The 27,999-nt window shown below is 29.4% G+C and overlaps 3 protein-coding genes across 14 annotated transcripts; 1 reads left to right on the forward strand and 2 right to left on the reverse strand.

Annotated features, from left to right (window-relative positions):
• Positions 1-789: 789 nt before the first annotated feature.
• Positions 790-5,150, reverse strand: LOC106785301 (wolframin). Of its 2 annotated transcripts, none has more exons than XM_014745619.1 (6): positions 4,855-5,150; positions 4,347-4,451; positions 4,056-4,272; positions 3,660-3,889; positions 2,370-3,574; positions 790-2,273 (listed from the first exon to the last, which is right to left on the reverse strand). In XM_014745619.1, exons 1-6 carry the CDS (start codon positions 4,913-4,915, stop codon positions 1,482-1,484), a joined length of 2,610 nt encoding a protein of 869 aa, XP_014601105.1. In that variant the 5' UTR covers positions 4,916-5,150; the 3' UTR covers positions 790-1,481. The 2 variants fall into 2 exon arrangements, with proteins under 2 accessions (XP_014601105.1, XP_014601106.1); XM_014745620.1 differs by lacking the exon at positions 4,855-5,150 and adding an exon at positions 4,692-4,833.
• Positions 5,151-5,494: 344 nt separating this feature from the next.
• Positions 5,495-15,783, reverse strand: LOC106785303 (epsilon-sarcoglycan). 5 transcript variants are annotated; one of them, XR_001381511.1, is made up of 12 exons: positions 14,544-15,783; positions 14,214-14,469; positions 13,231-13,355; positions 11,897-12,036; positions 11,640-11,815; positions 11,444-11,545; positions 8,480-8,657; positions 8,139-8,386; positions 6,278-6,315; positions 6,028-6,171; positions 5,867-5,935; positions 5,495-5,778 (listed from the first exon to the last, which is right to left on the reverse strand). XR_001381511.1 is itself a non-coding variant. In XM_014745629.1 (11 exons), exons 3-11 carry the CDS (start codon positions 13,349-13,351, stop codon positions 5,754-5,756), a joined length of 1,203 nt encoding a protein of 400 aa, XP_014601115.1. In that variant the 5' UTR covers positions 13,352-13,355; positions 14,214-14,469; positions 14,544-14,882; the 3' UTR covers positions 5,495-5,753. The 5 variants fall into 5 exon arrangements, 4 of the variants coding, with proteins under 4 accessions (XP_014601115.1, XP_014601117.1, XP_014601116.1 ...); XM_014745629.1 differs by lacking the exon at positions 6,278-6,315 and having other exon boundaries at positions 14,544-14,882; XM_014745631.1 differs by lacking the exons at positions 6,278-6,315; positions 14,214-14,469 and having other exon boundaries at positions 14,544-14,882.
• Positions 9,649-27,999, forward strand: LOC106785302 (type I inositol 1,4,5-trisphosphate 5-phosphatase). 7 transcript variants are annotated; one of them, XM_014745625.1, is made up of 14 exons: positions 9,649-10,315; positions 11,065-11,121; positions 16,182-16,833; positions 17,509-17,550; positions 17,630-17,730; positions 18,521-18,608; positions 18,684-18,747; positions 18,838-19,058; positions 19,143-19,283; positions 19,366-19,527; positions 19,628-19,813; positions 20,187-20,252; positions 21,056-21,092; positions 24,740-27,999. In XM_014745625.1, the coding sequence occupies exons 3-14, from the start codon at positions 16,768-16,770 to the stop codon at positions 24,904-24,906; spliced, it is 1,341 nt and encodes a 446-aa protein (XP_014601111.1). In that variant the 5' UTR covers positions 9,649-10,315; positions 11,065-11,121; positions 16,182-16,767; the 3' UTR covers positions 24,907-27,999. The 7 variants fall into 7 exon arrangements, with proteins under 7 accessions (XP_014601111.1, XP_014601110.1, XP_014601112.1 ...); XM_014745622.1 differs by lacking the exons at positions 9,649-10,315; positions 11,065-11,121 and adding exons at positions 11,479-11,566; positions 15,826-16,027; XM_014745624.1 differs by lacking the exon at positions 11,065-11,121.

The raw sequence follows: 27,999 nt of genomic DNA on the forward strand, positions 1-27,999 counted from the left end.
ATTTGAATTAAGCATAAACAAAATATTTGATTGATGTAAATTTTATATTTGTACATAAGTGAAATGAATATTATTGTGTATGAAATAAATATAAGAGTATCCTTCTCTTATAAAACTTTTTTTATATGAAAATGATAAAGAAAACAAAGAACCAAACCAATTGAATAAATGATTATCTTGTTAATGAAAAAATGTTTAAGGAAGAATGTATTATAATTTGTTGCCAAATGTAAAATAAAATTACCAACGATAACGGGAAATCATGTTTTTCCCTTTTCCGTTATTAATATTTTTTAATATTTATATAAATAAAAATCATACGACAATTTTTAAAAATATTACACAATTTTCAGAGTACTTTTTCTTTTTTTTTTATTTATTATAAATTAATTAATATCTGAACAAAAGAATATTAAGGCACTTCTAATTCTATTATATATCTTTTTACTACGTTATCTTTTGTCCATTATTCTCATTGTCTGATATGATATATCTGATAGTTTCATTGTTTTTATGGACTTATTATTCCTCATTTCTATATTACCTATAGAATTTTATACATTTTTAACATTTACATCGATATAACATTGAATTTTGTTCTTTCTTTATACAGTATTTAATTTTGAGTTCAGGTATTCATAACATTTAAGTATAAATAACTATATCAATACGTTTCCATAATTAATCATGTTAATTACTTCGATGTCTATTCTAAATACATAGTACCTCCATGATGATCTGCTATCAATACGCGTTTACATATCAATAGATAATAGTTATATAATTTAGTTCTTCTTTTTCTTCTTCCTCTTTTTATTAGGACTTTGTCTTGTTATAATAACTTTTTTTTATTGCTATTTCTAGGAGCGATTTATTGATACAATTTAGTTAATGCGTACTATTATCTTTTGGAAAAATAAAAATATTTCACAAGTATATTAATTATTTTAATTAAATTAAATTTCAGTATCTATAATCTAAAATAATTTTGTATATTAAATCAAATTAAATTCATAATTATTATTTTTTCTAATATTCTAAAAATTTAATAGAAAAATATTAAGCATTTCATCATTTTTGTTTTGTTTCAATGGCAGTAAAGTATAGTAATAAATGTCATTCTTAAAATATATATAGTATAAATATATATCTTCACATTTTATAAAATAGATATATTTCAGAATAAAATCTGAATTTAAAATAACTGATAAAGGTAACATAAGACATGATTGTAAGATTTAAGTGTGTGCTTAATTATATTATGTTTGTTATTCGGTACATAACTATCATAATTTTTACTAAAGACTGGCTATTACGAAGTTTTTCTCATACGAGGCGTTAATAAAAAAAAAATACTTGTTAATTTTTTGAATATATAGATAGTGCATACTTTCTTAAAAGAAAAAAGTGTGATAATTCAAACAATCTCCAATGAAATTAAAATAAATAGTTCTTTTTCCTGTGTAACGAATGTATGAGAATTACTTAAATAGAACAATAGGATTTAGTAGAAAATTAAGAACAGTCTTTATACCAAGCCAAAAGTTATTGACAATTGAACTTAATGTTATGTGATGTTTGTGTCGTTTAAAAGATTTTAGGTCAACAGAATGGCAAGCTAAACAACTAATTTCGTCTAATTCAATGTGTGGTTCTCCACCGCCAAGTAATGATTCCTTTTCTAAACCTGTGTTCGATAGAGTGCCAGAAAACCAAATTTTATCTTGTGGATATACATTTAGACTAAAATTGGTAAACGAGTGATCCGCAATGAGGACAATTTCTGCATTACTTCCCCATATACCGCTTTTCATTTTGACAAAAATTTCAAATTCATATTGATCCCATGCAGGAAAATGACACTTATGCCTTTTCTTTTGAATATTTACAAAGTGTTCACAATTTTTTCTACGTACTTCGTCATACGAATCACAATTTTCTTTATATGGCTCACCATATGTACAACTGAATGTAGTTCTAATACTGTCAGGTAGCATGCGTAATATTGTAGCAATATTGTTTTTAATTGATTTTAATCTAACGTTTGTTACGTAACCTTCCCATGAAATTGGAATGCCTTCCAAGTGAGCACATTCTACTTGTACTTGTGCTTTCGATGATATATCTTCCCATGCAGGTTGATGACAATGATTTTGGTATTGCTCCCACGATAACGTAGATGCAATTTCATATGAATTGTTATCCGAATCTTCTTTATATTCCGTTATAACTTGCCATGATAAAAATATAGCAGCGCTTGTGCCTAAAATGAGCTGAGAAAGAAAAATGATATTAATAATTGAATAAAAGTTTACCATTTTATAACGATATTAATATATTTTTATAATATAGAGATAGAATATAAAAACCTGGACTACAGTAATGATCCAATTAAATCTTGGGGTTCTTAATCTTCTTATGTACCAAGATGCAATGAAGGGTAACGCTCCGAGTATGGCAGTTACAATTATTCTCATTGCTAAATCGCTTTCGGACAAATATTTTGCAGCTGCTATAATTGGCAAAATAATTGAAGCTAAACCAACGATTGGGAGAAAAAGTACTATACCGACTAATGCGAGAGCACCCCTAATTAAACCATACCATGTTCTACTTTGTGAACTAAATATTGCTATTTGCCACCAGCTTATGGTGACGCAATGAGGAATCAAAGTTTTATATGTCCCACGCCAATTGTCTCTAGCAGCCATTTTACAGAAAACTGCTGGTATCAACAAATAGAAAACAACACGAAAATTAAGGCAAAATTCAATACCATTACCAACAACATAGGAAGCAAATGTAGGTACTCTAATATCGAGGAATCTCCAACTTTGCGCTACGACAATATCTAATTCATAAGGATATTTTGCGAGTACATGCACGCAAAAACTAAAGAGAGCTAAAAGATCAGGAAAATTTGATGAATTATTCCACATAAAATTGAGTAATGTCACTAATGTTAAAGTAACAGCAATAATAGTAAATTCTGATTGCGGCGTCCATTGATGAGCTATGACAGGGTAAATCATTAGATTAAGCAATAAAGCGAGAAAAAAATGACCATAGGGCTTTAAATTATTGCAACAAAATTGATACTCTGCCTCGTCGGGATTTAGATTACCACCTGAATAACTGAGGAATAAGCGCGACCAAACACGGAAATTATTCAACTTATGCTTTCTGTGTAACATCTGAAAGGTAGAAATAACCATTACAATGAAAGACAAATAATAGAGTGCCATTGGAATGAAAAGTATTAAACTTTCTGTACCGAACAAGGAATATAATAAAAGTAATAGAAGTATATGCATGTTTGACGCGAAAAGAATTTTTATGATCGGTCTAGTCTTATGACCTATCATCTCTATTAACCAAATATAGAAACACTTTAAGGATGCTAACGGATGAATAAATGGTCTTTGTAAAAGAGGAATGGTAGCTAATTCCATTTCAAGCGAATCTACCATACATAATGTACGAGAAACCATTGGGAGCATTCCATGAGCATAGCTTGTAGCTGCTGATACTAAAGCTGCTTCTGTTATTTTTTCACTTTGATGGCCCATCCAGTCTAAAATTATATTAACTATATATAGAGTAATGCATATTATATATTTATCATTAAAAAATATAATATATAAGAGTTATATACTTACCATAGGTGACATTGTGTACTTTACTTTCTTCTTTCGTAGATGCATTATCTTCAGGAAGCTCAGTTTTAGTAAATTTATTACTTAAAGCATCATTTAATTTCTCATCTGAAGTATTAGCTGATGACTTAGATGATTGACAACTACTGAATTTACTACTAGATGGAAATGTCACATCCCTTATACATCTTTGTAATTGTTCCGTTGTAATAAAATCTTCACCGTTTGATAAACTATATATAAAGCAAGCAAATGAATAGAATCGATAAAGTATTACCTAAGAAGATTAACTCTTTTCTAATAAGAACAACGTACGTAACAGTAATCAATAGATAATAGAAAAAATTATTGGAAAAATTACTAACTAGGGACGACGATTATCTTGGTCTTCATCTTTACCTAGTAAACATTTCCCGAGCAGCTTTTTTAGCTAGTTTTTCATCTTGTGTCATATCCAAACAGTTTTTGACATCGTAGTAATTGTGTTCGGTGATTCCACGACCAGTAGCTAAACATTGTTTAAGAATTTCTGTTGCCTCTAAATTGCCTTGCTCCGAGGCTTTGGTTAACCAATAAACACCCAGTTTTGCATTTTCTTCTTTATCAACGTCCAAATCTTGAATAAAATAATGCAATAATGTATTACGTACGATGCATATATACAATTAGAAAATATAATATATAACAAACCACATCTTTCATCCAAAAGTTGTTTGGCTAAAACTACTTGAGATTCTGGACATCCGTCTTCAGCCATTTGAGACCGTAATCTTCTAAGAGAACCACGTGTTCCATCTAATAAAAACCTGATATTGTCATATTCTTCTCTAACTAATACAATATTAAGATTTAATATATATATACATAAATATATATATTATCTATTTCTACATAAAACAGATATATTTTTAAGTGATTGATTAAATCAATTAAAATCTATAATTAGTATCGATTATGATAGATTTATACATCAAGTATTGATATAAATAACATTTGACCTAGTAGTTATTGACAGATGTCTAATACTCATGCAACCTTTTTTCAACTACTCCATTAGCTTTTCCAATTATTGTTAAGAGCTTTGCTTTCACTTTTATTTTATTTTATTCTATTCAAATAATTACATTATGTTAAGAAATGTGAAACAAAGAATCACTTAAACAATATTGCTAAACTACTTTTTTGGAACAGTAATTACCACCGTGTAACGTCCATTGTTTTCTACCGGGTCTTCCTGACAATGGCATAATGCCAGCCATTGTAAATGTGTTATTAACAAACTTTGACGGCGTCTAAATTTCTTTTATTAATATTATTTGTCATTTATTATTGTGATAAAATTACAAACACGTATTTCTTCAAAGATACAAATCTGACCGCCTAAACAATGCGACTATCGACAATGTAGGTGACAACGAAAAGCGCATGGTAAATTCTTTCGCGCATGTGCGAAATAATACAATTTTATATGTATATAAAACTTATGTTCTTTTTCATTCATCCCTATAGATAAGTGGATAATATTTCATAAAAAACATTGCAGAATTTTATCGATACATGTAATAGAATTATGATAGATTGAATGAAAATTATATTTTTTATATAATCTTAAAATTTTTTAAAGGAAGTTATTAGAATATCGTATCGATAGGATTAATCGTTTGTCATGGACCAATCAGAGAACGCTTATTATAAAACTGATCTCTGATTAGTCCAATTTCAAACAAATATTTTATCTGCCAAATTCAAATCGTTTAAAATTTTTTAATTATGTATAAATATAACAAATTGTATAAAGATTGTATAATGTGAATATTGTGAATAATTTCGCAGAAAAATGTAAACAATTTTATAACAACTTTATTTGCTATTACTAAAAGATTATCATTTCGTAAGTTTTACATAGAATGAGGCTCCTTTAAATGAAATATATAGAGCGCACTTATAATTAAACTTACTACTTTATTATTGATTTAAGCACTAATTATAATTTATGGAGCCAGTTTCAATGATTTTGCAATTTCTTTGTCCAAAGCGCAAACGTATTTTAATTGTATTTGTTTAGCAAAACCACGTTTTTCCTGGCTCCTCGTACAGTCAGAAGTCTGTTCTAATACCTGCACTAAAAAGTTTAAAAAAAGATATATTATTATATACTCTTTATAGATTGTTTATATCATTTCATAATAATTATTATAAGCTACACTTACAAATTGCTTGGTCCAGTATAAGGTGGTGGATTAGGTCGAATATATGGATTACAACGTTCACTAGAAATTCTACAAATATATATAATAATAATTAATTATTAATTAATAAATAACAATATATGTATATATACATATATACATGCACATATTTTTATATGTACCTTGGTGTATGTGTTAAAGAGTCATTAGGACTAGAAGGTGGTACGGATAATGATCTCAGAGTACCTCTTTCAGGAGCAACATATTGTACCATTTGCACCCCATTCTTGCTCATTGTTTCTATCGACGAGGATTCTGTTTTTTTGCTATAAATAAAAGAATGAATTAAACAGTTATACATTTATATATATATATACAATAACGTTTATCTTTTAATATCCGTTAGTTATATAAGTGAAAAACTGTACCTACCGACTATAGAATGGCATGCAAACGGATAATATGCATAACTGCAAAATAAAACAATTTCTTAGCGTTACAAAATTAGTATAGCAATGCAAAAATAAAAGATATTCAAAATAATATAAGTTAAACGCAAATTTACGACGCAATCGATAATATTGCGAAGCACAATCCTGAATGTTATTAAATTATTTATAATTTATAATTGTATTAGTGAAATTTAAAAACACCGTTGAAAATTATTTATTAAATTTTTGTTATTCAGAAGTATAATTGAGATTTTGGATCTGTACTATAAAATATCGAATAAAAAAATTCGAATACGGAAGTCACGATGGAAATGTGACCGTAAACTAATAATTTTACTTATATCAATGATAATCTTTACGTCATAGCAAATGATCATTTTACGTAGTACGATGACGTGCAATTCTTGAGTCTGTTTACGTAGATTGCGCGTTATTCGCATTATCATTATCTCTTAAGGAAATGACGATTAATTTGATTACGTTGATCGAGAATCTTGATATTTTGTAGAATCGAGGTAAACTACATAGAAATGTAAAAAAGACTTTAAAAAAGAATTTTTCCACAATGAATCTAATTATAAATATTTCAACGATTCAATAAATTTTAATTTTAATTCTAATAATAAGTTTTCTTATTGATCAAATCTCATAAATATAATATCTATTGATTATGTAGAAATTATTAATTATCAGACTGAATGGTAAGAAGGAAATCCTGATGATGATTACTTAATAGCAAAAATATCGTTTTATCATACAATTTACCGGATGTGTTGTATGTTATTTTTTTCTCTTATATTAGAATAATTATATTCTAAGCGAGATAGAAAATGAATACATTCTTTGTGTTTATATTTCTCTATTTACGTATAAAGAATAGTTTGTAAAATCCGAATGACGCGAATAATTTAATCTACTTGTTTGTAATTCTACTTATCTAAAGAATATTTAAGAGTATGTTATATATAAAACTCTTGATAAAGAAAGATCACTGAATATTAATAAAAATAGCGAATATATAAATATGATAACTTCCAATACAAAACTTTTGACGTAAATTTCATTTTTTCGTACATATAAAATACTTATATCTTGTATTTTTCCAATGACACGCTTTTGCTTCAACGATATATATATGTTTCTATATGATATGATATGATATGATATGATATATACGTAGACGTGCCGATTACATTAGTCGAGTGTTCGAACCACATCGCATTCATATTTTCGACCATGCTGAGCGTTACGATGTTACTTGGTCAGATATCGTTCCTACTTATGAATGAAACCGACTATAAGAAAGAGAAAGAGAGAGTTCCTTGTCCTCTGTCTCGCTCATTTATACTCAATATGCCGCTACACGTGTAACCGATTTTATGAGGTAAGATACCCAAACAGAAACAATGGATCATGATTTTCGAATCTTAAAGTTATTTCTTTTCTAATGATTTAAACAAAACTGAGAAAAAGCTAATAAAAATGAAATAATTACCATTTATGGAATATACAGGATGCAGCAATAAATCTGTCTACTTTAAATGACTCTTTTGTTTCAATTTCAAGGATATCGATCATTTATATTCGTTCCTTTTTCATGCTCTACAAGCATGTAATTCTTCATCGCGAAACAAATTTATATAGTTCCGTTTAAAAAAAATATCGATAATTTCCCTTCCGCAATAGTGCAATTTTTTCCTTTGAAGTTTTTTACTACGATTGTAAAGAAAGAAGATATTCAAGGTGGACAGAGTAGTTATTGCCGCACCCTGAATACAAAGTGTTTGCTTTGAAACATTGTTTAAATTGCTTTATCGTAAAACAATTTAACACGAACTTACATTTTATCACGATGAAGACAAAGTGCTGTACTCAGAGAAGTGGCCAAAAGAAGAAGTAATATCGTTGGTACGAAGATCGTCGTAACGATTTCTTTGAAATAACTTCTCGTAGGAATATCAGCTTTCGTTGATCTTGCCCATTGCCACTCGGTATGTTCAGAAATTCCAGATGATGGTAAGCCAACGATATTCATACTTGGTCCGCGTCTCGCACTTTCTCGTTGCAAATTTTGTTCGTCGCTTTCGATCTTTTCGATAATGTAAACCAACAAATGATTATTAAATTTTGTAGAAAATATTTATCCGTAACAATAAACGTCTATATTAAAAATTAATCTGACCAGTCTGAAGGAACACCAATCCAATAAAAAGCCAGCTTCTCTGAATAGTCTTTCCACGCTTGTTCTTTTAAAATCTCTTGGGCAGGATGGTAATAATTTCCAAAGTGGTTTTACTTCTTCTTGAAGTTCAATCAATTCTTGTGAAAACGGCACCGAACTACCCAGTCTCATTACGACTCTGAAAAAAAACCAGTTTGAATTGATTGAAAGGTAAAAATAAAGAAGATAATAATCCTTTTTTCCCTAATCCTGTAACACAAACAAACGAAGGGATTAACCGATTTCATTCTAATATCTAACGTTGATAACTCAATTTTTAAATTTATTACAATGTATATGATTCTCGTGGACAAATTTTCCGAATCATTTTTTGTTTATTCCAACACACTCATTTTCTATATAAGTGAGAATAATATCACAATATCTTGACGGTCTTTGAAACGTTTGTTATCATTGTCATACATGTTTATTTATTTTCCTCTGAAACTTATGTCATGACGCAAGTACTTAAAAAAATGTCACACAAGTTAAAAAAATTCTTTCGTCGTAAATATAACGAACACATTAAAGCTGCAGGTGCGTTAGGTTTCTTCAACACAAGATAAGAGAGAACTTTGTTTCTTGATAAATTACTCGAAATGACCTCATGATGAATCGAATAAAATACTACACGCTAGAAGATTCAAAAATATAAAGATTCTTTCTGCGTGATTATACTGACTGATGCGAGTAGTATCGGCGCATTTAATTTGACGGCATTTGCGTCATCCCTACTCATTATCCAAGGAATCTCTCATATGTTATTTCGATATTTTGACAAACATTATTTATAATCAACAAGAAAAAAAAGTTATCGTTTGTCGTCAAAACATTTAACGTACATTTTCCTATCGATAATCGTATAATTTATTTATATCTTCTTAGACTTTTATAAAATAACATTATCTCATTATATCTATTTTTTTTTTATATTATTATATTGAAATTTTTATATAACATTTCTCTCGCATGGCAATATAATATAACTATCACGAATAACTTACTAAAAACACGATGTAAATCAATAAGAGGAATTTCATAAAAATAATTGCAAGTTATCTATAAAAACGATGATCACAAAAAACAAATATACATGTATATATGATACGATATATGCCGACCCTAATTTTGTTCGCGCAGCAATTCGTCTGATTCCGTTGAATGTCTAAAGAAATATAAGTTCTAATTTGTTATCAAAGATGAAATTTGAGAGACACTGGTCCAATACATAACGAAAGAGGCATTATAAGTTAAGGTGAGGTGAAGTGAGAGGAGATGGGGTGCGACCTTATCGTGTGCGTGGGACAGGAGAAAACGTCATTCAGTAAAGCGCTTCGATTATCTTCTCCCGTAGCGTTGACAATGTTGTACTTGTTCGAGCAGTCAGACTACTTACACGCTGTGTACATATTAGAGGCGTTGCGTTGCCGCAAGGAGGTGGATTGCTTTAGTCTTTTAGTAGCTGCGCGGGCACCGTTCCATCGAGATCTTTGACAAGGCACGAGACGCGCGATACGTTTTATCTATTCCTCTTACTATTTTATGATTATTAAATCAACTTGCATAACTTTCTTATCTCTTTTTCAATCAAGTTTCCCTAAGAGATTGTGATCGTATGGAAATTTCTTTTTCTTTTTCTTTTTTTCTAAATCCTCCACAAACATAGTTTATTTTTTTCCATCAACAGAGAAGAAAAATGTTAATGGACTTAAGTCGGCTAATAGAATCGATCAAGATGAAAAGAAGATATTCGTTATCGCAAAAAGAAACATTCTATTAGCAACAAATATTATTTTGGTATGTATATTGTAATCCAAAATTGAGAAATTCTCGACAAGAGATTAGAAATATTTGTTTCTATAAAAAAAACAAACAAAATATACTTTTCATAAGTAATAGAACTTGCGTAAGTACCTTAACATATAGAGATTGGAAGGCCGGCATCCGTGGTTATCTAATCTCATGAAATATTTCCTTTTAATTCGTCCAATTATATGTACTACGATATGAAAGAATGAAATCTTAATGTGACGTTCGTAGGCATTATATACGCATTTGTAAAACAATTGAAATGTATGTCAAGAACGTTCATTATTTCCCGTGAATATACGATAATATTTGCTATGAAGAACGATGGATATATTATCAACCCTACTGCTTCATTGATTTTTCCTTGGAATTTGTACGCTTCAATAACTTCTACGGTCTTTTAAAATATCTTCCTGTGACCATTAGGGACGCTTCTATCTCTATCTCTATCTTTTTCCTAAAATCATTAATTATATTTCATGACGTAATATTATTCGAATAAATAATCAATAATATTGCCTAAGAATTTTGATTTCGATAAAAGTCAACATAAGAAATAAATGTAAGATTATGTATATATACAGGGTGCGGCAATACATTACTCTTAAATATCTTCTTTCTTTACAATCGTAGTAAAAAACCTCAAAGGAAAAAATTGCACTAGTGTAGAGGGGAAATCTAATAATAATGCTAAAAAGAATTGTTTCTCAAGATCACTTTTTTTAACGATTTTTTAGTCTACAAGAGATGTGGCTTGTTAAACTTGGTGACACGTAACTTCAATATCTAAATTGGTATCTATCTAAAACAATTTTTACTCTGCAATAGAATATATACACATGTACACCCTGTATACATAGCCTGCATACATGTACCCCCATGTAGACATATATACACCCTGTATATACACCCTGTATATACACACATATATAAATATATGTTATAAACGTCTGACATTCAAAGGCTTGAAAAAAACATTAAATGCACGTCAGTGTGTTATTTTCTTCTAGCGATGAAATGATCGATACGTCAATGATAACAAAACAATATTTTGATCTTTCACTCCTTCCTTTGGTATATAAGTTTGAAATCTTCTAGAAAATAAGACCAGCTTACCCCTCGCTTTCTCCAGGTTTAAGGGGTAAGCGTGCTCCGAGTTCGACCGCAGAAGCAAGAAAAGTGACATATAAGTCCATTGCAGTCGTCCAAAGTTTGTTTCTGCAAAATCATGTATCTCGTGTGAGTATAATCAGGAGAAAAGTAAAAATAGAAAAAAACTTTTTAACAAGTATAGATTTGTCGTGAGACAGACCTGAAAATATGAAGAAGTTTTTCGGTACGATTACGACCAAATATATCTTCCACGTTGAGATTATCGATTTTTAAGTTGACCTCGTATCTCGTTAAATTTTGTTTCTCAAGAACGTTGATGTCGAGCACTTTATATTTCGTCTCGTACGTGTGTTTGTTCAAGCCCACAATCTCCAACTGAAAAGAAAAATATATAAATAAATCGTGATTAATTTGAATAAAAAAATGATGACGATTACAATAAATTCGTATGCTTACTTGAAAATATTTTTGATTTTTGGGTGCCACACCATAAAGAAATCCGCCGTGATCTCTTTTACTATGAACATAGTGAATCCATGACGGAAGATCGGGAGCGTTGAGCAAGGACGGTTGATACGTAAACTGATCGTATTTTCCTTCAATAGAGACGATCGATCGTTTCATGAAAAGCCATTGTTAAAACATAGTATGAAAGCGCACAACTATTTCTAATGTATAAAACATGATATAAAAAAAGAAATATATATATATTTTCATATATATTTTTTCATTATTTCTTTCTTTCTTTCTCTCTCTGTTCTTTTTCTATCAAACTAGAAATCAAGCTAGCTCATCTTTCGCGTCGTTTGTATTAATGTGAACTGTCTCGTCGACCATAAATCGTTTACCCACGCGTCATGTAACATAAGATAAAGCAATCATACGTTTCTCGCAATCTTAAACTATATAGTCTCGACATTCTTATATTAAAGTCCAAATAACTATCGGGCACGTGGTTGAAGATAAAAGAAAATTGTATTTTTAACACACGCGATTATTTATTATTAATTTACGAGTAATAAATATAAAGAAATATTTCGCAATAATTTGTGCGATATTCTAGAAATAAAATTTCACACGAATACGATTAGAATTATCGAGATTCATCGAAACAAAATACAAAATAAAATAAAATAATATAAAATAAAAAGGATGAATCATGATAACGATGACGTCGAATTTGTTTTATTGGAACAATGATCCATAATGAATCATTAGCAAAAGTATAAATCAATTAGTAGAAAATCGAAAGTAGAAAATTGATAGTATTTTACGATGAAATTCATTAATACCGTAAGTATGTGACCTTCGATATTGATTAAAAAAATTTGACGGAAGGTGTGTTAGAAAGTGTCTCTTGAAACGCATATAAGAAAGAGAAAGAAAGAAAGAGAGCCGGACGCGTATCATGTACGAGGTCGAACGCTATTAACGCTCGAGACGCGTCTGTAATTGCTATTCGTGGTGCGCGTCGAATGACGTGCGAGACGTACTTTAATTTCAAATTATGAAGCGGGTTAACGGATGACTACAAGAACCTTTTTTTTCTTATTTCCTTTTTTCTCCTTATTGTATGTGTTAGGCAAAATTTAGATTTAAAATTGACATTTTTCAGATTCCTTACTTATTTATTTAATTTATTCATGTAGATCGTTTTCATTCTTGCATTTTTGGAGATTTAATTTTTGATCGATTATTTCTTTATTCATTTTAATAAATAAAGTCTCGTTTTTATCTCGTTTTATATTTTATTGTTTTTATTTATCAGTTTGTCTATTTGCCCGTCTTACCATCTGGATTCCAATTGAAAGTTTCCGGTCTGATAGGTATGACAAAGACCTCGGTCATTAGAATATTCTCAGCACAGGCAAAGGTCGCCAGAATTATTAATACTCCCACGTACAGATGCATTTCGCTAAAAAAAAAAAATATCAACATATGACTTTTCGTAATTATAGATCAATCTGTATCAATTTGAAAAAATGCGCGCATATCTCGGTCGATAAAGAAGTTAGACGCAGATATAAATTTCGATCGTAACAACAATGTTATTACAATAATAATATCGTTTTTATGTTAAAAAACGAACGACAATAGTCTTGATCATTTTAAAAGGGCGTTCAACAAGAAATTTAAGTGATCAAACTTGAAAAAATTATTCATTATTGTTTCTACTAAAGTTGAAATATTGCCGCGGAATATTTTCTCATCGATCACGATACACTACAATGCGTGTCCTTCTTCGATATAAATAAAATTTCTTTCAAAGAGAATCTCGCGATGTGAAATTTTTAGTTAACCTCGATGAAACTCTTTACAGATGTTAAATTCTTGATACATCTTTCCGAATGAGGTTAATTCCATACATCGAATATGTAATGGCGAAGTTCAGAGAGCTAAATAAATACAAAAGCACGTGAATTGCGTGCACACATATTCTGAAAAAAAAAATCTTTTGATAATAGTTCTTTTAAGGAGAAAACAAATAAATTATATTTTCCATTAAAAACGATAATTTCATTTTCCATGGAATTTATTTAATTAAACATCTAACCTTTTACTAAGTACATCCTCATAATGATCGTATTAGCCCTTAATACTCATATATGTATAGTGTATATAAAAAAAAAGTTTAAAAGGAACGGTATAAGTTGTACGTCAAAAATCGCGGTCGAATTTGCTGCACAATAGATAAGGCCTTTCACTTTTGATAAAATCTCGGTCAGTTTGAGGAAAATTTTGTCAAGAATTTCACTGGCAAAGAAAAACTTACTTGCAACTTTCTTTAAACAATATTTTTACGAAATATATATCGATCGTCCCAATGTGAACATCATGTTGTGTAGATTTGAACGATTTGTTTTTTCCAAGTGTTTTCTGCACGGAAAAGCTGAATATCGTAAAACGACTGGATACGGTTTATTCGTCGTAACTTCAAAAATGAATTATCGACCCGACGTTATAAACTCGTCATACTTCGTCATACATCGTCATACTTCGTAATACTCCGTAAACCTTTGCGGGAGTGTCTTAAAAACGAACATACTCTCATTCCTATCCCATTTTAAATAAAATCTTCTTCTACTGTCATTAGAAAATTTACCTTATTGATTATACTTGGGAAATTTGGTATCAGTACGTTGATTTTTGTGACGTCTTTTAGGAAAAAAACAGAGGAGAACGCAACATAAGCGGCGCGTAAAGACGTATGCGCGTTAACTTCCTGCGCACCGTAAGCGCCACTTTCTTGCCCAGGACCGTATTATTCGAGAAATTACCACTCGTTCACAAGATACGATCATTTTCCATATATTTATCTGTTCTTTTTATTTTTTTAATAGTTACATATATTACTATTACGCATGTAAAATTTGATGCATGTAAGATATGATGAATTAACTGATTGACAAAATTTTATTTCTTTGTACATAGTATACTTTTAATTGTGGAAATTAATTCTATCTTATCAAACTAACTAGTTTACGTATAATACTATTGACGCATAATAACATATTGATTTGGGGATATGCTTGAACTCATACATACGTTTATGAAAGTAAATCACATAATATTCCATTGGAAAGTTAAATGTAACAATACTTTGTAAACGTACATACAATATAAATTTACCTAATCCAACAACTTGTATAGTTCGATGATAATCATTGAAGATTTGAAAAGACATTATCGTGTGCAAAACACGCGCGATAATATGTGTACCAATTTTTCCTGTGAATGGTTAAACTATATCGATCGTTCGATATAATTCGATAACAGTTTCGATAGAAGATCACATATGATTGATTCTCATGCGTTACATGAAAATGTTAATTGGTAGAAATAATTGATCACAATTGTCGTAAAAAAATCATAAAGAATCATATTGTTACTTATTATACTTAAAATTAATAAGAAATAAGTTAGCTATCTTAAATGTTGATTGAAATAACGAATAATTAAGAAAAAAGAAATCGTATAAATGATGTCATGGATTCACGTAAGCCACAATTAATTATTATTTATTGTAAGCAAAAGAATATTACAGTATTTATTTTAAATTAGTGGAAACCAAACATAAGAGTGATGTTTATTAGCTTTAATACTTGTACAAAATTATCATAAATAACATCAAACCAGTTTTTTGGGTTTTACCTAAATCGAAGAAACGCGCTTACGCTTGAAATGACGACAGTTTAGTCATTCGAATGTTCCGCCGCGATTAAATATCTACGTGTGAATGCTCGCGTACGCACCCGTTTGTAATTTTCTAAGAAATAAATAAGAAAATCCCCTCATTATTGTGAATGAATAACCTATTAAATAAATCCATAACCTTTTGAAAAAAAAAAAAGAAATTCAAATCATATAATCATATTAAATTTCAGCAAAAACCAAACAAAATTACGAAATCGGATAAATAACATTTAAAAACAACGATGAAGTGATTATTATCGATTAATCGAATATATCGAAGATTCAATATGTTAAAAATATCAATCTTGGAAAAGTCATAGTTCTTTTAAATGGATGGAAAAAAAGAGAAAATACAATAAAAAGTTGATATGGTAGTGCGCCTGTGTGAGAAAAGTAAGTTTACGGCACTGCCTATTGACGTCTGTGGTAGGCGTGGCCTCAGAGCGCGCAACCTGAAAGAGGGATATATTTACGACACGCACGATTGTCCTCTCGTGCGCCAACGGGTCTTGGCCGTTATTCGATTAACGATGTGGTGTATTTACAGCAGCAATAGCAACAGCAATAGTAACAGCAGTAACAGCAGTAGTGCAAGATTTGATGCAAGCAGGACACGGTGGACGACCGCGGCCACTCCTCGACGTAGGGGTTGACTTTTCCCTCGGTCGCAACTGATTCCTGTCGTCAATCATCATCATCATCATCATTATCATCATCAACGTCTTCTTCTACGTCTTCGTTTTCGTCGCCGTCGTCATCATCATCGTCATCCTTATCGCATCGTCATCGTCATCGTCATCGTCATCATTACCATCGACGTCGTTTTATTTTGTTCGACAGTGCAGTGCGGGCACGTTACAACAACTTTATGTGACAGGTCGTGCGTGCAACCGAGCGTACGTTTGAAAAAAAGAGAAAAATAAAAGAAAAATAAGAAAGAGAAAGAGAGACGAGCGTACACGCGCGGCGCATACGCATACGTCGCGTATTCACGTCGTTTCAAGGGCCTCCTCGACGTAAGCTCCTCTTCGTCCCAAGAGAATCCGCATAAGAGGATATACTAAACTCGATTTTTTTCTTTTCTTCTTCATCATCATCATCTTCTTCTTGCTATATTCGTCAAGCCTTCGAGAATGGCTACCATCGAAGGAGTCCCGATTCTTTTGATCACTGCAAACGTCGGCAGTATCTTCGAAGAGGTATGTTTTATTAACTTTTCTTATTCTTTTATTTCGAAACTTTTTTACGATAAGTATTCTCTATCTGTAAAAGAAAACAAATCATTTCTTGTGTTTTTGTTATATTCCTATTTCTTTTTTTGTTTTCTCTTCTTTTCTTACGTCTCAATTTCTCATCTTGTATCCCATTTCGCGCGCTTTCGTCACGTATGTATTTAATTCTGCTTTGATTATGCTATTCTCTATTCGTGTACGTACATTTAATTCTTTTAGTTTTGCTATCATTTTGCCGATTGATTCGTTTGAAAGAAAGCTGCCAAATGCGTTATGCATTGTTGAGTAATTTTTTCATTGCCTCTTTTGGATACATATACATGTGTGTATGTGAAATAAAAATATTTTATCGTCACAATTCAATTCAGTTTAATATGACGATTTATATCGTTTAGCGTACGAATATTCTCATATACATATGTATGCATGCGTGTGTGCCGGTACTGTTTATCAAGTGCAAAGCATTTACCGCGAATCGAGGCGTATGATTGTTTGATGTTTGATTTACTGAATATAAACGCGCGCCTTTTCTTTTTGTTTTTCCCCTAACTTATTTCCACAACGTAACATTTAATTTATAATTATTTTGATGTTTCTTGAATGACTCTTGTAATAATGTTCTTTTCTTTTTTTACTTTGCAGCCTGATGTTATGTTAAAGATATGGACAAAAGAATTTTTATCGGTAAGCTTTACTACTATCAATATTATCTTGAGAATTAAATGGCATTAAGTCGCATCCTTTTGAAATTTCCTTTTTTCAGACTATATCACGTTTGGATTCGAAGTTTATAGCGCTGCACTGCCAAGAAGTAGGTGGAAAGAATTATGAACAAAGTATGAGACATGTGGAAGACTTTGTTAGGTAAATATCTATTAAATTTCTTTTATTTATTAGCTTTTCATAGTTGAAATTTAGTTTATACAAATATATGTAAATTTGAATGCATGGAACTTTGATGATATGCCAAAAGAATTGATTAAATGTGTCACATTATAAATGATTGAAGCAAGTTCTTGATATGGTCTGTAGTGTTTCCTGTATACTCTAAATAGTAAGTTGAATCTCATTAGTGGTTTCTTTAAAGGTTTCTACTAATCTGGTTATGCAAAAATTGTTACATTCTAAATAGATTGTTATACTATTACGTGTAAATAATTCTATTGCAATTCTAATTATATAAATTATATAATTAGCTTTATTATTTTGCAATCAATTAATAAAAAACCTAGGTTTGATATTAATATTTCAGAGAGTATGCTATAATTATAAAAAGTGATATTACTTTTGTAATATCTTTTACTAATAATCTTCACATGATTTATCTTTGTAATATGATATGGAAATTATAAACCAGCCTTTGAAGGAGCACGGTAAAACAAATAGGTATCCTTGTTCACAATATTGAATGTGATTTAACGCATAAGCGGCAGAAAAGGATAAAAATAGAATATCACGCATGAATTTACGGTTGGTTGAACCACTTCAAAAGATTAGTTTATTGAATGATATCCATGTGAAAGCACAATATAAAAAGAAGCAAGAAAAAAAAATCATGAGAGATCTTTAGGATTCTATAAAACTCATAGAATGTAGAATATTTCTGTTTGAGCCTTAGCGTTTATCAATGACTATAATTTCTTTTCCTCTTTAGATTACTAATGTCGTCAGAAGAACTAAGGCTGTTTGATAAAACAAGAGTATTCCTAGATGAAGACTATTCGTCGGCTGAACATTTTACAGTAAGTTGAAATGTAATAATAAGAATTTAATTTTTTATCTAATACATTAAATTATTTAATTAATTTTTTTTACAGGCACTGGGAAATTTTTATTTTATTCATGAGTCTTTAAAAGATGTTTTATTATGGGATTTCAAAGGTATGTTAATCGTTATGCTTGGAAAAAATTATCTAATAGCAATAATATATATAATTTTATTTTAATTTTTCTTTTTTGTGTTAATTTCAGAATGTGCTTTCGCACCAGTATGTGGCAAGGAAATTCATTCCGGTAATATAGAGGCAGTTACAACCAAAGAAAAAGCAAAATTCCCTCAAGACTTTTTTCCTGAATGTAAGTGGTCTAGAAAAGGATATTTGCGAACACGATGGAGTATTAGTGGAACTGTTTTTGATCTCATAAATATACACTTGTTTCATGATGCAAGTAATTTTATTGCAATGGAAACTGTAAGTTAGGATATTTAGTTATGTGATAACGAATATCTTTTTCACATTACTTTCTTACTTCACAGTGCTGTTTTATAATTGCAGTTTCCATCCGTTTATAGTAAAACACGTAGAAGAGCTTTGGAGCATACGTTAGACAGATTTCACAGTGACAAATATCCAAAAGCACCATACTTTTTATTTGGTGATTTTAATTTTAGGACTGACACTGCTGGTGTAATTAAGGTATAGAATTATTATCTTTATTGCATATTATAACGTATATATAAACTTTTAATAATTATTTTTGTGTTATTGCAATTAACAGAAACTCACTGAAGATACTCAAGAAAAAAAATTATCAAATAAAGGAAATATTTCGAAATTACAATTTCACAACAAGGAAAATAATCTTATATTATCATTGGGCAAAAAAGAATTCTCATACTATGAACATCAAAATGTTTTTGTTGATAATAGTGGACAATGGGTAAGTCGTGCATTATTCTTTATTTGTTTAATCTATTGTTACTTATCGCAATGCATTAATAATTAGGAACTCCATAATGAAATAACCGATGTTTATGCAGCTACGAGAATATGACAAGGAATTGGAAGACTTTAACGGAAGATTGTTTGAATTTCCAATTAATTTTATTCCGAGTTATCCTTTTCAAGAAGACGTAAATGAAGCTACAAATTACATGCAAACTAGAGTACCAGCTTGGTGTGACAGAGTATTACTGAGCCCAACTGCTAAAATGCTAGTCCAAAATGTACGCAATATAAACTTTTATTTCATTCAAATGTTACTCGCTTTAACTCTTTGCGGTCAAAGGTTATTCCTGGCAAGGCATTTTTTTTATTTACTGTTGTTTAAGAAGTGAATCCTATGCAACTTAGCTTATTGTTACTACACAGATATTATATACCATGCATAGAAAATCTAAAGAAAAGATAAGCTTCAAACTCTTAATCCATAGGAGTAGGCTTTCCAGGTAATAATTAATTACATCGCCTACAGATAATTCATGCTGAAAAGTATTATAACCGTAAAGAATTAATAGAAAACCTACTAGATTATTTTATACTTTGCATAGTATATAAATATATATATGTATATCTTTTCTTTTTTTTTTTTTTTTACAGATATCCTCTTCTAATGCAGTAGAGTATGGTATAATAGGAAGAACAACCTGCATGGGTGATCATAAGGTAAGATAAGTTATAGATATTTCACAAGAAAAAATCTTACTATATTTATTATACTCGGTACATATATATTTACACACTTCCTTAAATTTATTCTGATGATCCACTGTTTCAATTATTATGGTGCAGCCTGTTTTTCTGGAGTTTCGAATGAATCTCTAAGCATTAAGGTACTATATGAACTGTCTGTCTATTTTTCTCTTTGGCTTCCCATGTATTTTTTTTTATTTTTCTTAGATCTTTGTTGCTTTGATTGATTATATATTTATTGAGACCCTTTGAATGTAGTATCACAGCCCGAATCTTACATTCTTCATGAATTTTGACTTGCTAGCATTACCATCATTAACAAAAAAAAAGAAATTATTTATAATATTCAATATATTGTTTTTCTGTGTTTATACTAATGTACATTTTGAGAATAATTTATATCAGAAGAAAATTATTTTTTTACAAAGAGAGTTTACTTTTTATTACTATGATTTTCTTTTTGTTATCCATTAGTATAGCACTGTTTGAGAATATTCTTTACATTATAAAGTTTTGATAACGATGGATAGATGTGAATCATGCATTTCAATTAATTTTCCTCTATAATTGTACCTTATAAAATCTAAGAAAAAGAAAAAAACCTGACGAGTGTTATCCACAGACCACAGATCACAGGACACAGCATTACAACATCGAATCATGTTGATATTAGTTAACCTTTATGTAGAACTCCAATATATTAATAATATATCTCTAATTTTGTTGAAGGTATTCAATGATGTGTAAGTTTTGTGTTTTTCTTTTCATTTTTACAGCCAGTCTACTTGAGGGTTAATCTCGCATCAGAAGCAGGTATGATTAATTGCTGCAGCTTGCCATGTGCACCAGAGTTTTGCTTTCAAGTTCCTGACAATTACTTGGATTTGTTACCAATGTTGCCTGATAGCACTAGTTACGTTAGTGCACAAACCCTTTGTGCTGATCGTTCATCCAACCTATTGCACGCAGTACCTATTAAGCATGATCCCTATACTCCAGATAGTATGGACAGTCCAAGTCCAAATGCTATTTTAGTGTCAGGTGAGATTCCTGATCTAGATATCGATCAAATAATTGATGCTAGTGATAGTGTTTTAACACTTCAATCAGCTCATTCGTCAAATATACCAAGACGTATCGATAGAGCTGTATCTCCAGCTTTGTTGAAATCAAAATTAGAATTAATTGCACGTGATAAAAAACGTGAAGCAGACATGGAACGACGATCCGTTATGAAAAAGAGTTCGAGTCAATGTCGCCTACACTCATGGCCTGAAACTCAAGAACAATATTCAGAAAGAGAAAAAAGGAGATACAATAGTGACATTTTATGGCAAAGATCATCTATATTAACTGAAGCTTGGATCAAAGGAAAAGGTCAACAGGGGTATCATCATTTTGATGACTCTATGAATTTTTCAACTTGTAATGTAAATTCTCCTGGTGGTGAATTGATTATCCCACGTATAGCAATAATAAATGCAAGTAACATTGAATCCAATGAAAGTTCAGTTTACTTGCACGATAATAAATGCAATAACTATCTAGATAATAAATCAAGTATATATTCAAGTAGTCAAACTAATCTATCATATAAAGAGCCTTTAAATGTGGAAGAAAGAATTCAAGAAACCGTAGTTTATGGGCTATCTGCTGCAGATGAAGAATCATTGAAACAAAATGAACGGAGATACTATAATACTAAATCAATAGAAGATATAACATTAATAGGTAGCAGAATAAACGAATTAACGGAGGAAACTTGTGGTGAAAATATACATAATTTACAAGATATAGAATCAAATGTAGATTATGAAAATCAATACAGTAAAATGCAAAAAAGCAGCAAAGCGAATAGTATTGTAATTACTAAAAATGTAAATTTATATGATTCAAGAGATAATCTGGAAAGTGAGGAAATTCATTCGAAAGAATTTTCTATTCAAGTTAACAGTACAAGTAAAGAAGAGTGTAGGAAACATGAAAGAGTAGTTAATATACAGTCACAAATTGTGGGTCAAGAGAAATATGATAGTGATATAAAAACAGCTTCTTCGAGCGTATGTAGGATAGTAGGCAACGATTTGGAGATATTGAGGTGTGAGAGTAAACTAGAGATGGCATCCAAAAATACTACTAGAAGTAATTCAATAAAAAGCCAAGATATTAGTGATAATACAGGAAATATTAGCTTAAAATTGAAAGCTTATAAAGTAACACAAAAATATAAAAATAATATTGTACAAAAACAGAGTAGATGTCAAAGATGTTGCTGCGTTATTTCCTGAGATTCATCATTCATTATTGTTTTCCTTAAAGTCTTATTTTTTCTATCTCATATGTTTCTCATTACAATTCTTATCACTTGCATAGAATATTTATTGAACATAAATCGTTCTATTTCATCTTTATATTTCCAGTTCAAACTATGACTGATTGCGACTGGTATAAATCAAAGATTCATTATTTAAATATTTCTTATTAAGAAAAATAGTATTATTTTTTCTTATGTGCATTAAGAAGTGTTATAATGTAGAATAAAAATAAATTAGAAAGATTAGAAAAATGTAGAATGATACTAGAGGAAAAGAATTTTAATATATTTTATGTGAAAGTAGGACTCGAATATTATATCTTATTTTAAATGAAATATTGTGTCTGACTTACTTCCTGCTTATATTTGTAAAATATAAATATTTTTTGTAGTTGCATGCCATGTGACGATTTTAATAGATGCATCAAAAGCTTTATCATACTGCCTTGATAATTATTTTGTAACAAATGCTTAAAAATACAAATTTACTTTGCACTCTAAAATATACAATCAATATACATTCAATATTCAAATTATATGAGCTTTGAAAGATTTATTATTAAGAGAAGAGTAATATATTTCTATATTATTTCAATTATTGTACTTTTGGTTTACTCGTAATGCATGTTTAAAGTAAATCAAACATGGTTTTAAAATATTATTTTCTAAATATAAATATATTATCTTTGGAATCTATATGATATCAGTATTTCTTATGTAAATTGACGATGATTTTATTTTTAAATAGTTTCTGATTCAATAGTCTAGAAATAATATTGTCAATTTTTCTATTACACAATTTCTTCTTAGGTTTAATTTCAATTTCCTATTGAAATCTTGCTTTTCTAACGCTTCAGAGTGTATAATTTCTTAATATAAGCATGTCTCGATCTTTTTTTGCATGTAAAGTGATATCTAGGAGACTTATTTATATCTATAAAGCAATCATTATATCTATATGTGTATGTATACATGTGAACTTAATAGCCAAAGCTCTAGATCTTTATAATTCTAAGATATATATTAATTTAATGGAATAAATATTGTGAACATATGACAGTATAACATCATAATTTTATAGTCTTTTATTTATACGTTTTTAAATGATTTATGTCTACATAATTTATGTATTATTCAATTTCGATGTTTAGTGTGATATTATTTTATCATACAAAATTGCTAATGTATGTATATAATGTAGAATAAGTAGCCGAAATTAGAATTATTGATTTTAAATGTATATATATATATATATATATATATATACATATAGAATAAATGATTCTTTAGAAAGATCTTCAAAATATAGTTGAATTACAAATGGTAACTCAACATCTAACAATGTTTTTTAAACAAATGACTATTAAGTGTTTGCAATAAATATACGTTCGCTGCTATCAGTCTGAATAATATTGTAATTATATAATTAGTTAGATGCTTGGGAAAAGAGTTTAACTACGAAGTTTTATTTTAAATTAATATATTAAACAAACAAAAAATTTATTCTCTACAAAATTCAGTGGGAATCATTTGCAATTATTGTATATGCAAAAGTAGAAGTTAATCGAATTTCTATTCTTGTAAATATAAATTTATTTTTATATATATTCACACGGATTATGTTTATTTATTACCTTATATATGCAACTTTATGAATGAAATCGATCAGCTAAAAATCAAATTCAAGTTTAATATGTTTTTCTATTTAAGTTCTAGAGATGTATATATACATAATAATTGTTATATTAGATGTACAACTTTGCTTTCGCCGTTTTAAACGTTAAATATATATATATATATTTTTATGATTTTGACAAGATGTTTTGTGTGAGATTAATTTTGTTGAATAGTATATTTTTGCCTAATTTTAATTTCATATAAATGCAAAATATCACGTGTTATGAGTGTCTGCACGACGTATTGCACTCTTTCTATGTGTTTTATTTTGATTTGAATTACGCAGTACAACAGATCAAATTATATATCTACTCATTTAAAAATCTAAATGAATACATAGGGAAAGAAAATAATGAATGAATTATCTACATACAATAATTAATCTGAAGATGAACAAAATCTCGATCTGCATTACTGCGTTAAATAAAATTCAAGAAGATTAGTTACATTATCGTTCCTGGTCATATAGACAGAGCGATGGCGTTCCATGAAACAGAGAAAAATGTGAATTCTGAATTGAAGAGTATCAAGATATTAAACAATAATAACGAGAAAAGTGTAACAACATTAACGAGATACGTACACGTGAAGCATGCAGATTCAACGGTAAAGATTTTTAAAGAAACAACGGTATGATAACGCCATTACGATGATCATTAATGAAGATCTTACGAAGGAGAACTCATCTAAACTCTAACTGACGTATTAACGTCTAATTAGTGTTCGTTTATCTTATATCAATCGTAAAGAGTGTAAATAGTATGTCTCTTACAATTAGTAATGAATTGTTTTGAATGAAACCACGTGATCTAAGAACATGTGATCTAAGACCACGTGATCTAAAACCACGTGAATGAAGTTGTACGCGGCTTCGCGATTAAAGAAAACAAAAGAGAAAGAGAAAGCATGAATGATTGAATGAATGAATGAAAGAAATAATAAGAAAAGAACAAGTTTACTGCTTTTGTGGTAGATAATAGGCTTCCATTAGTCCAATAATTTGAAGGTTTTTGGACGAAAATATTACATGTATACAAGGAAGATCGTATTAAATAACAAGTTGTTTTTGTGTTTGATGAACCTACACGAAGGGTGCTTTGATATATCTTATAATTAAATTAAAACCATATCGATGTTCCTACGCAAGGTTATATGTAGAAAGTGAACATTACTTAAGGTTATATAGGAGGTGTATTCGTTGGACTCCATGTAATCACCTTTTTCGAACGAATTTCGATCAAATACCGTAATCGTTAATAACTAAATTGGCAAACCATTTTGATTTCGAAATTTGCAAAAGATGAGACAGTATTTGATCTGACTTCGTTTTTAAATGAAACCCGTTGCCAAGTACATAAATGGAGCATTTTTCAATCAATTTTTCTCAAACGATTTTGCCAATTTGCCTTCTTGTCCTTGATGACATCGTCCATTCACACGTAGGAAGGATTATAAGTATTGATCTTAAATATATAATATATTCGTGTACGTTAATAATAAAACGAACGTAAAATATATTGATCAAGTTGCTCACAATTTTCCTACGTAAAAACTGCCCTAATTATATCATTTTTTATCTTCTTAAACGTCGTTTGAGAAATACCGAAAAATATGATATTTATGGAGCAACGCAAAGTATTAGTGAAATATTATGAAAAGATCATATTATCGGAAGCTAAATAAATACATAGATGATTAAACGACCCACCGTAAATAATGCGTTCACGCAGGTACATTCCACTATTATAGTTTAATCGATAAAATGGTTTTGAGAAAATCAAAGTCAAATATTTACAAGGAGGAGGAAGAAAAGATAGATGGATAGATAAATAGATAGTACGATCTATTGCAAAGTTCAGCATATGATTCTACAATTGAAATCATTTTCTTATGTCAGTAATATGAAATGATCGAGATTATGTGTTACGTCTATGGCATATCGATAGAAAAGCGTGTGTGTCTGTCTGTTATAACGAGTATTAATAAATGTTCATGCTATATTCTTGTTATTATATAGATTACTCTGATATATTTCTAAAATAGGGTGAACAAAAAAATATACAATCGGTGTCCGATGCTATACGCTTACAACTTATTTATTATACTATAAGCTATGTAAGAAAAGTTAGAAATGATGCATTTCATATATTTTGCGTTAGCTGCATATGCAATAACATGTAAAAAAATATTATTTTTGTGCTAATTAATCATTTTATTCTATAGATATATATATATACATAAATATATTTGTTCGCGAAAAATGACTTCAATATTAAAATCATTTTTGAATGTACCTGCTGCGACTGTTAGTCGCATACCGCTTCTTATATTTGAGAAACATATATTTATCAAATGTTTTGATCTTCTATGTAATCCGTCTAAAGTACTTAAACTGTAAGCCTCCAATCAAATCAAGTATGTATTTTATTTTGAATATGTGTTTTGACAAATGAATGAATGAATGAATGAATTAATTAATTGATAATTTTTTGTAATTATAATTTTTTGAATTTATCTTTATTACATTCGTACGATCGAGACTGCGCCAAAATAGAATTATTCGCTAAATTTTGCTACGACCTTTCCAACGTGAACCTTTTACACAATCATATTTCGAAAATAATAATCCTTTATGAAACAAGTGTGTATAAAAAAAAATGAAAAAGATATATAAAAAAAAAGTTAAAAGAACAAGAAAAGAAAAAGAAAAATATCATTCCTCCCGCCAGCTATATATGCCAATAGAAATTGTGTATATTGTATATCGTGTTAATTGTTTGTTAATAAGTAAGTAATGTAATGCTGGAATAATTCCGCTGATCGTCCAATCCGTCTAATAAGATTTTTCTAAAGAAAATGTTTGATCTTTTGGATCTCGCAAATCCGATTTCCGAAGAAACTCACTGTGATTTTGACGTTTACGTTGTACAAAATCGATTCCGATCAATTATTTATTAGAAATATCGTCTCTGTAAAATTGATTCGCCAATTTCAAAATGTATCTTTTCGAAATATGTATCTAGATTTTTATTCCTTGCGTTAACGGATCGATATGTTGTACTTTTATATACATTTAAATACGGACGTACTTATATTTTGTACTTGGAGTACCTTGTGAGATTATTATATTTCATATATATATCGAAATAGATAAGATTATGACATAGTCCATGTAGCGAATTATCTTTCGTTATAATTGTTAAAGTTTAATCGTAGATGTTTAGGTTTTTGTTTTAAGTTATTTTTTATTTCAATTAAAAATAACATAAAGTTACATTTATGTTAGAGAGAGAGAGAGAGAGAGAGAGAGTTATCATTAATTTCTATAAAAATACAAATGGATAATAATTTAAAAAATTTAGATTATATTATAGATAGTTAAGCATACATTATATCTAATTGTTATAATCAATGGATATTTTTTCATAGAGGTCAAAGATTAAAGTGAGGTACAATTGAATTTATATGTACAGACAGCTGCGATTAATATTGAAATTATTTATTGTTATTTTGTCTATTAATTCATTTTTGTATTATATTAAAAAACCTCCATATTAATTAGTATAATTAATATTAAACTAGCGTTATTATGTTGTTGGTCGGATACTGTATAATATGTGTTATGCGAACGATGCAGAAACCTGTTACCAATTGGCTCATAGCCAAGTACAAACTTGTCATTATTTGTTTTATGTATTAAAATAAATAAAGTTACTGTTCTGTAACACA

This window comes from Polistes canadensis, unplaced genomic scaffold, assembly GCF_001313835.1.
Source record: "Polistes canadensis isolate GaletaPanama2010 unplaced genomic scaffold, ASM131383v1 scaffold_48, whole genome shotgun sequence".
NCBI classification, from domain to species: domain Eukaryota; kingdom Metazoa; phylum Arthropoda; class Insecta; order Hymenoptera; family Vespidae; genus Polistes; species Polistes canadensis.

Excerpts from the sequence above, each read along its gene's own strand:
- LOC106785301 (XM_014745619.1), bottom strand. The coding sequence starts at position 4,915 with ATGGCTGGCATTATGCCATTGTCAGGAAGACCCGGTAGAAAACAATGG. Across the intron at positions 3,890-4,055 it reads GCTCGGGAAATGTTTACTAG|TTTATCAAACGGTGAAGATT; the intron begins GTAAAGATGAAG and ends CTTTATATATAG. Across the intron at positions 2,274-2,369 it reads GGATCATTACTGTAGTCCAG|CTCATTTTAGGCACAAGCGC; the intron begins GTTTTTATATTC and ends TTTCTTTCTCAG.
- LOC106785303 (XM_014745631.1), bottom strand. The coding sequence starts at position 13,351 with ATGCATCTGTACGTGGGAGTATTAATAATTCTGGCGACCTTTGCCTGT. Across the intron at positions 12,037-13,230 it reads TTTCAATTGGAATCCAGATG|GAAAATACGATCAGTTTACG; the intron begins GTAAGACGGGCA and ends TCTCTATTGAAG. Across the intron at positions 6,172-8,138 it reads TGTCTTCATCGTGATAAAAT|CAAAAAAACAGAATCCTCGT; the intron begins GTAAGTTCGTGT and ends TTTTATTTATAG.
- LOC106785302 (XM_014745625.1), top strand. The coding sequence starts at position 16,768 with ATGGCTACCATCGAAGGAGTCCCGATTCTTTTGATCACTGCAAACGTC. Across the intron at positions 19,059-19,142 it reads ATTTTATTGCAATGGAAACT|TTTCCATCCGTTTATAGTAA; the intron begins GTAAGTTAGGAT and ends TTATAATTGCAG. Across the intron at positions 20,253-21,055 it reads CCTGCATGGGTGATCATAAG|CCAGTCTACTTGAGGGTTAA; the intron begins GTAAGATAAGTT and ends TCATTTTTACAG.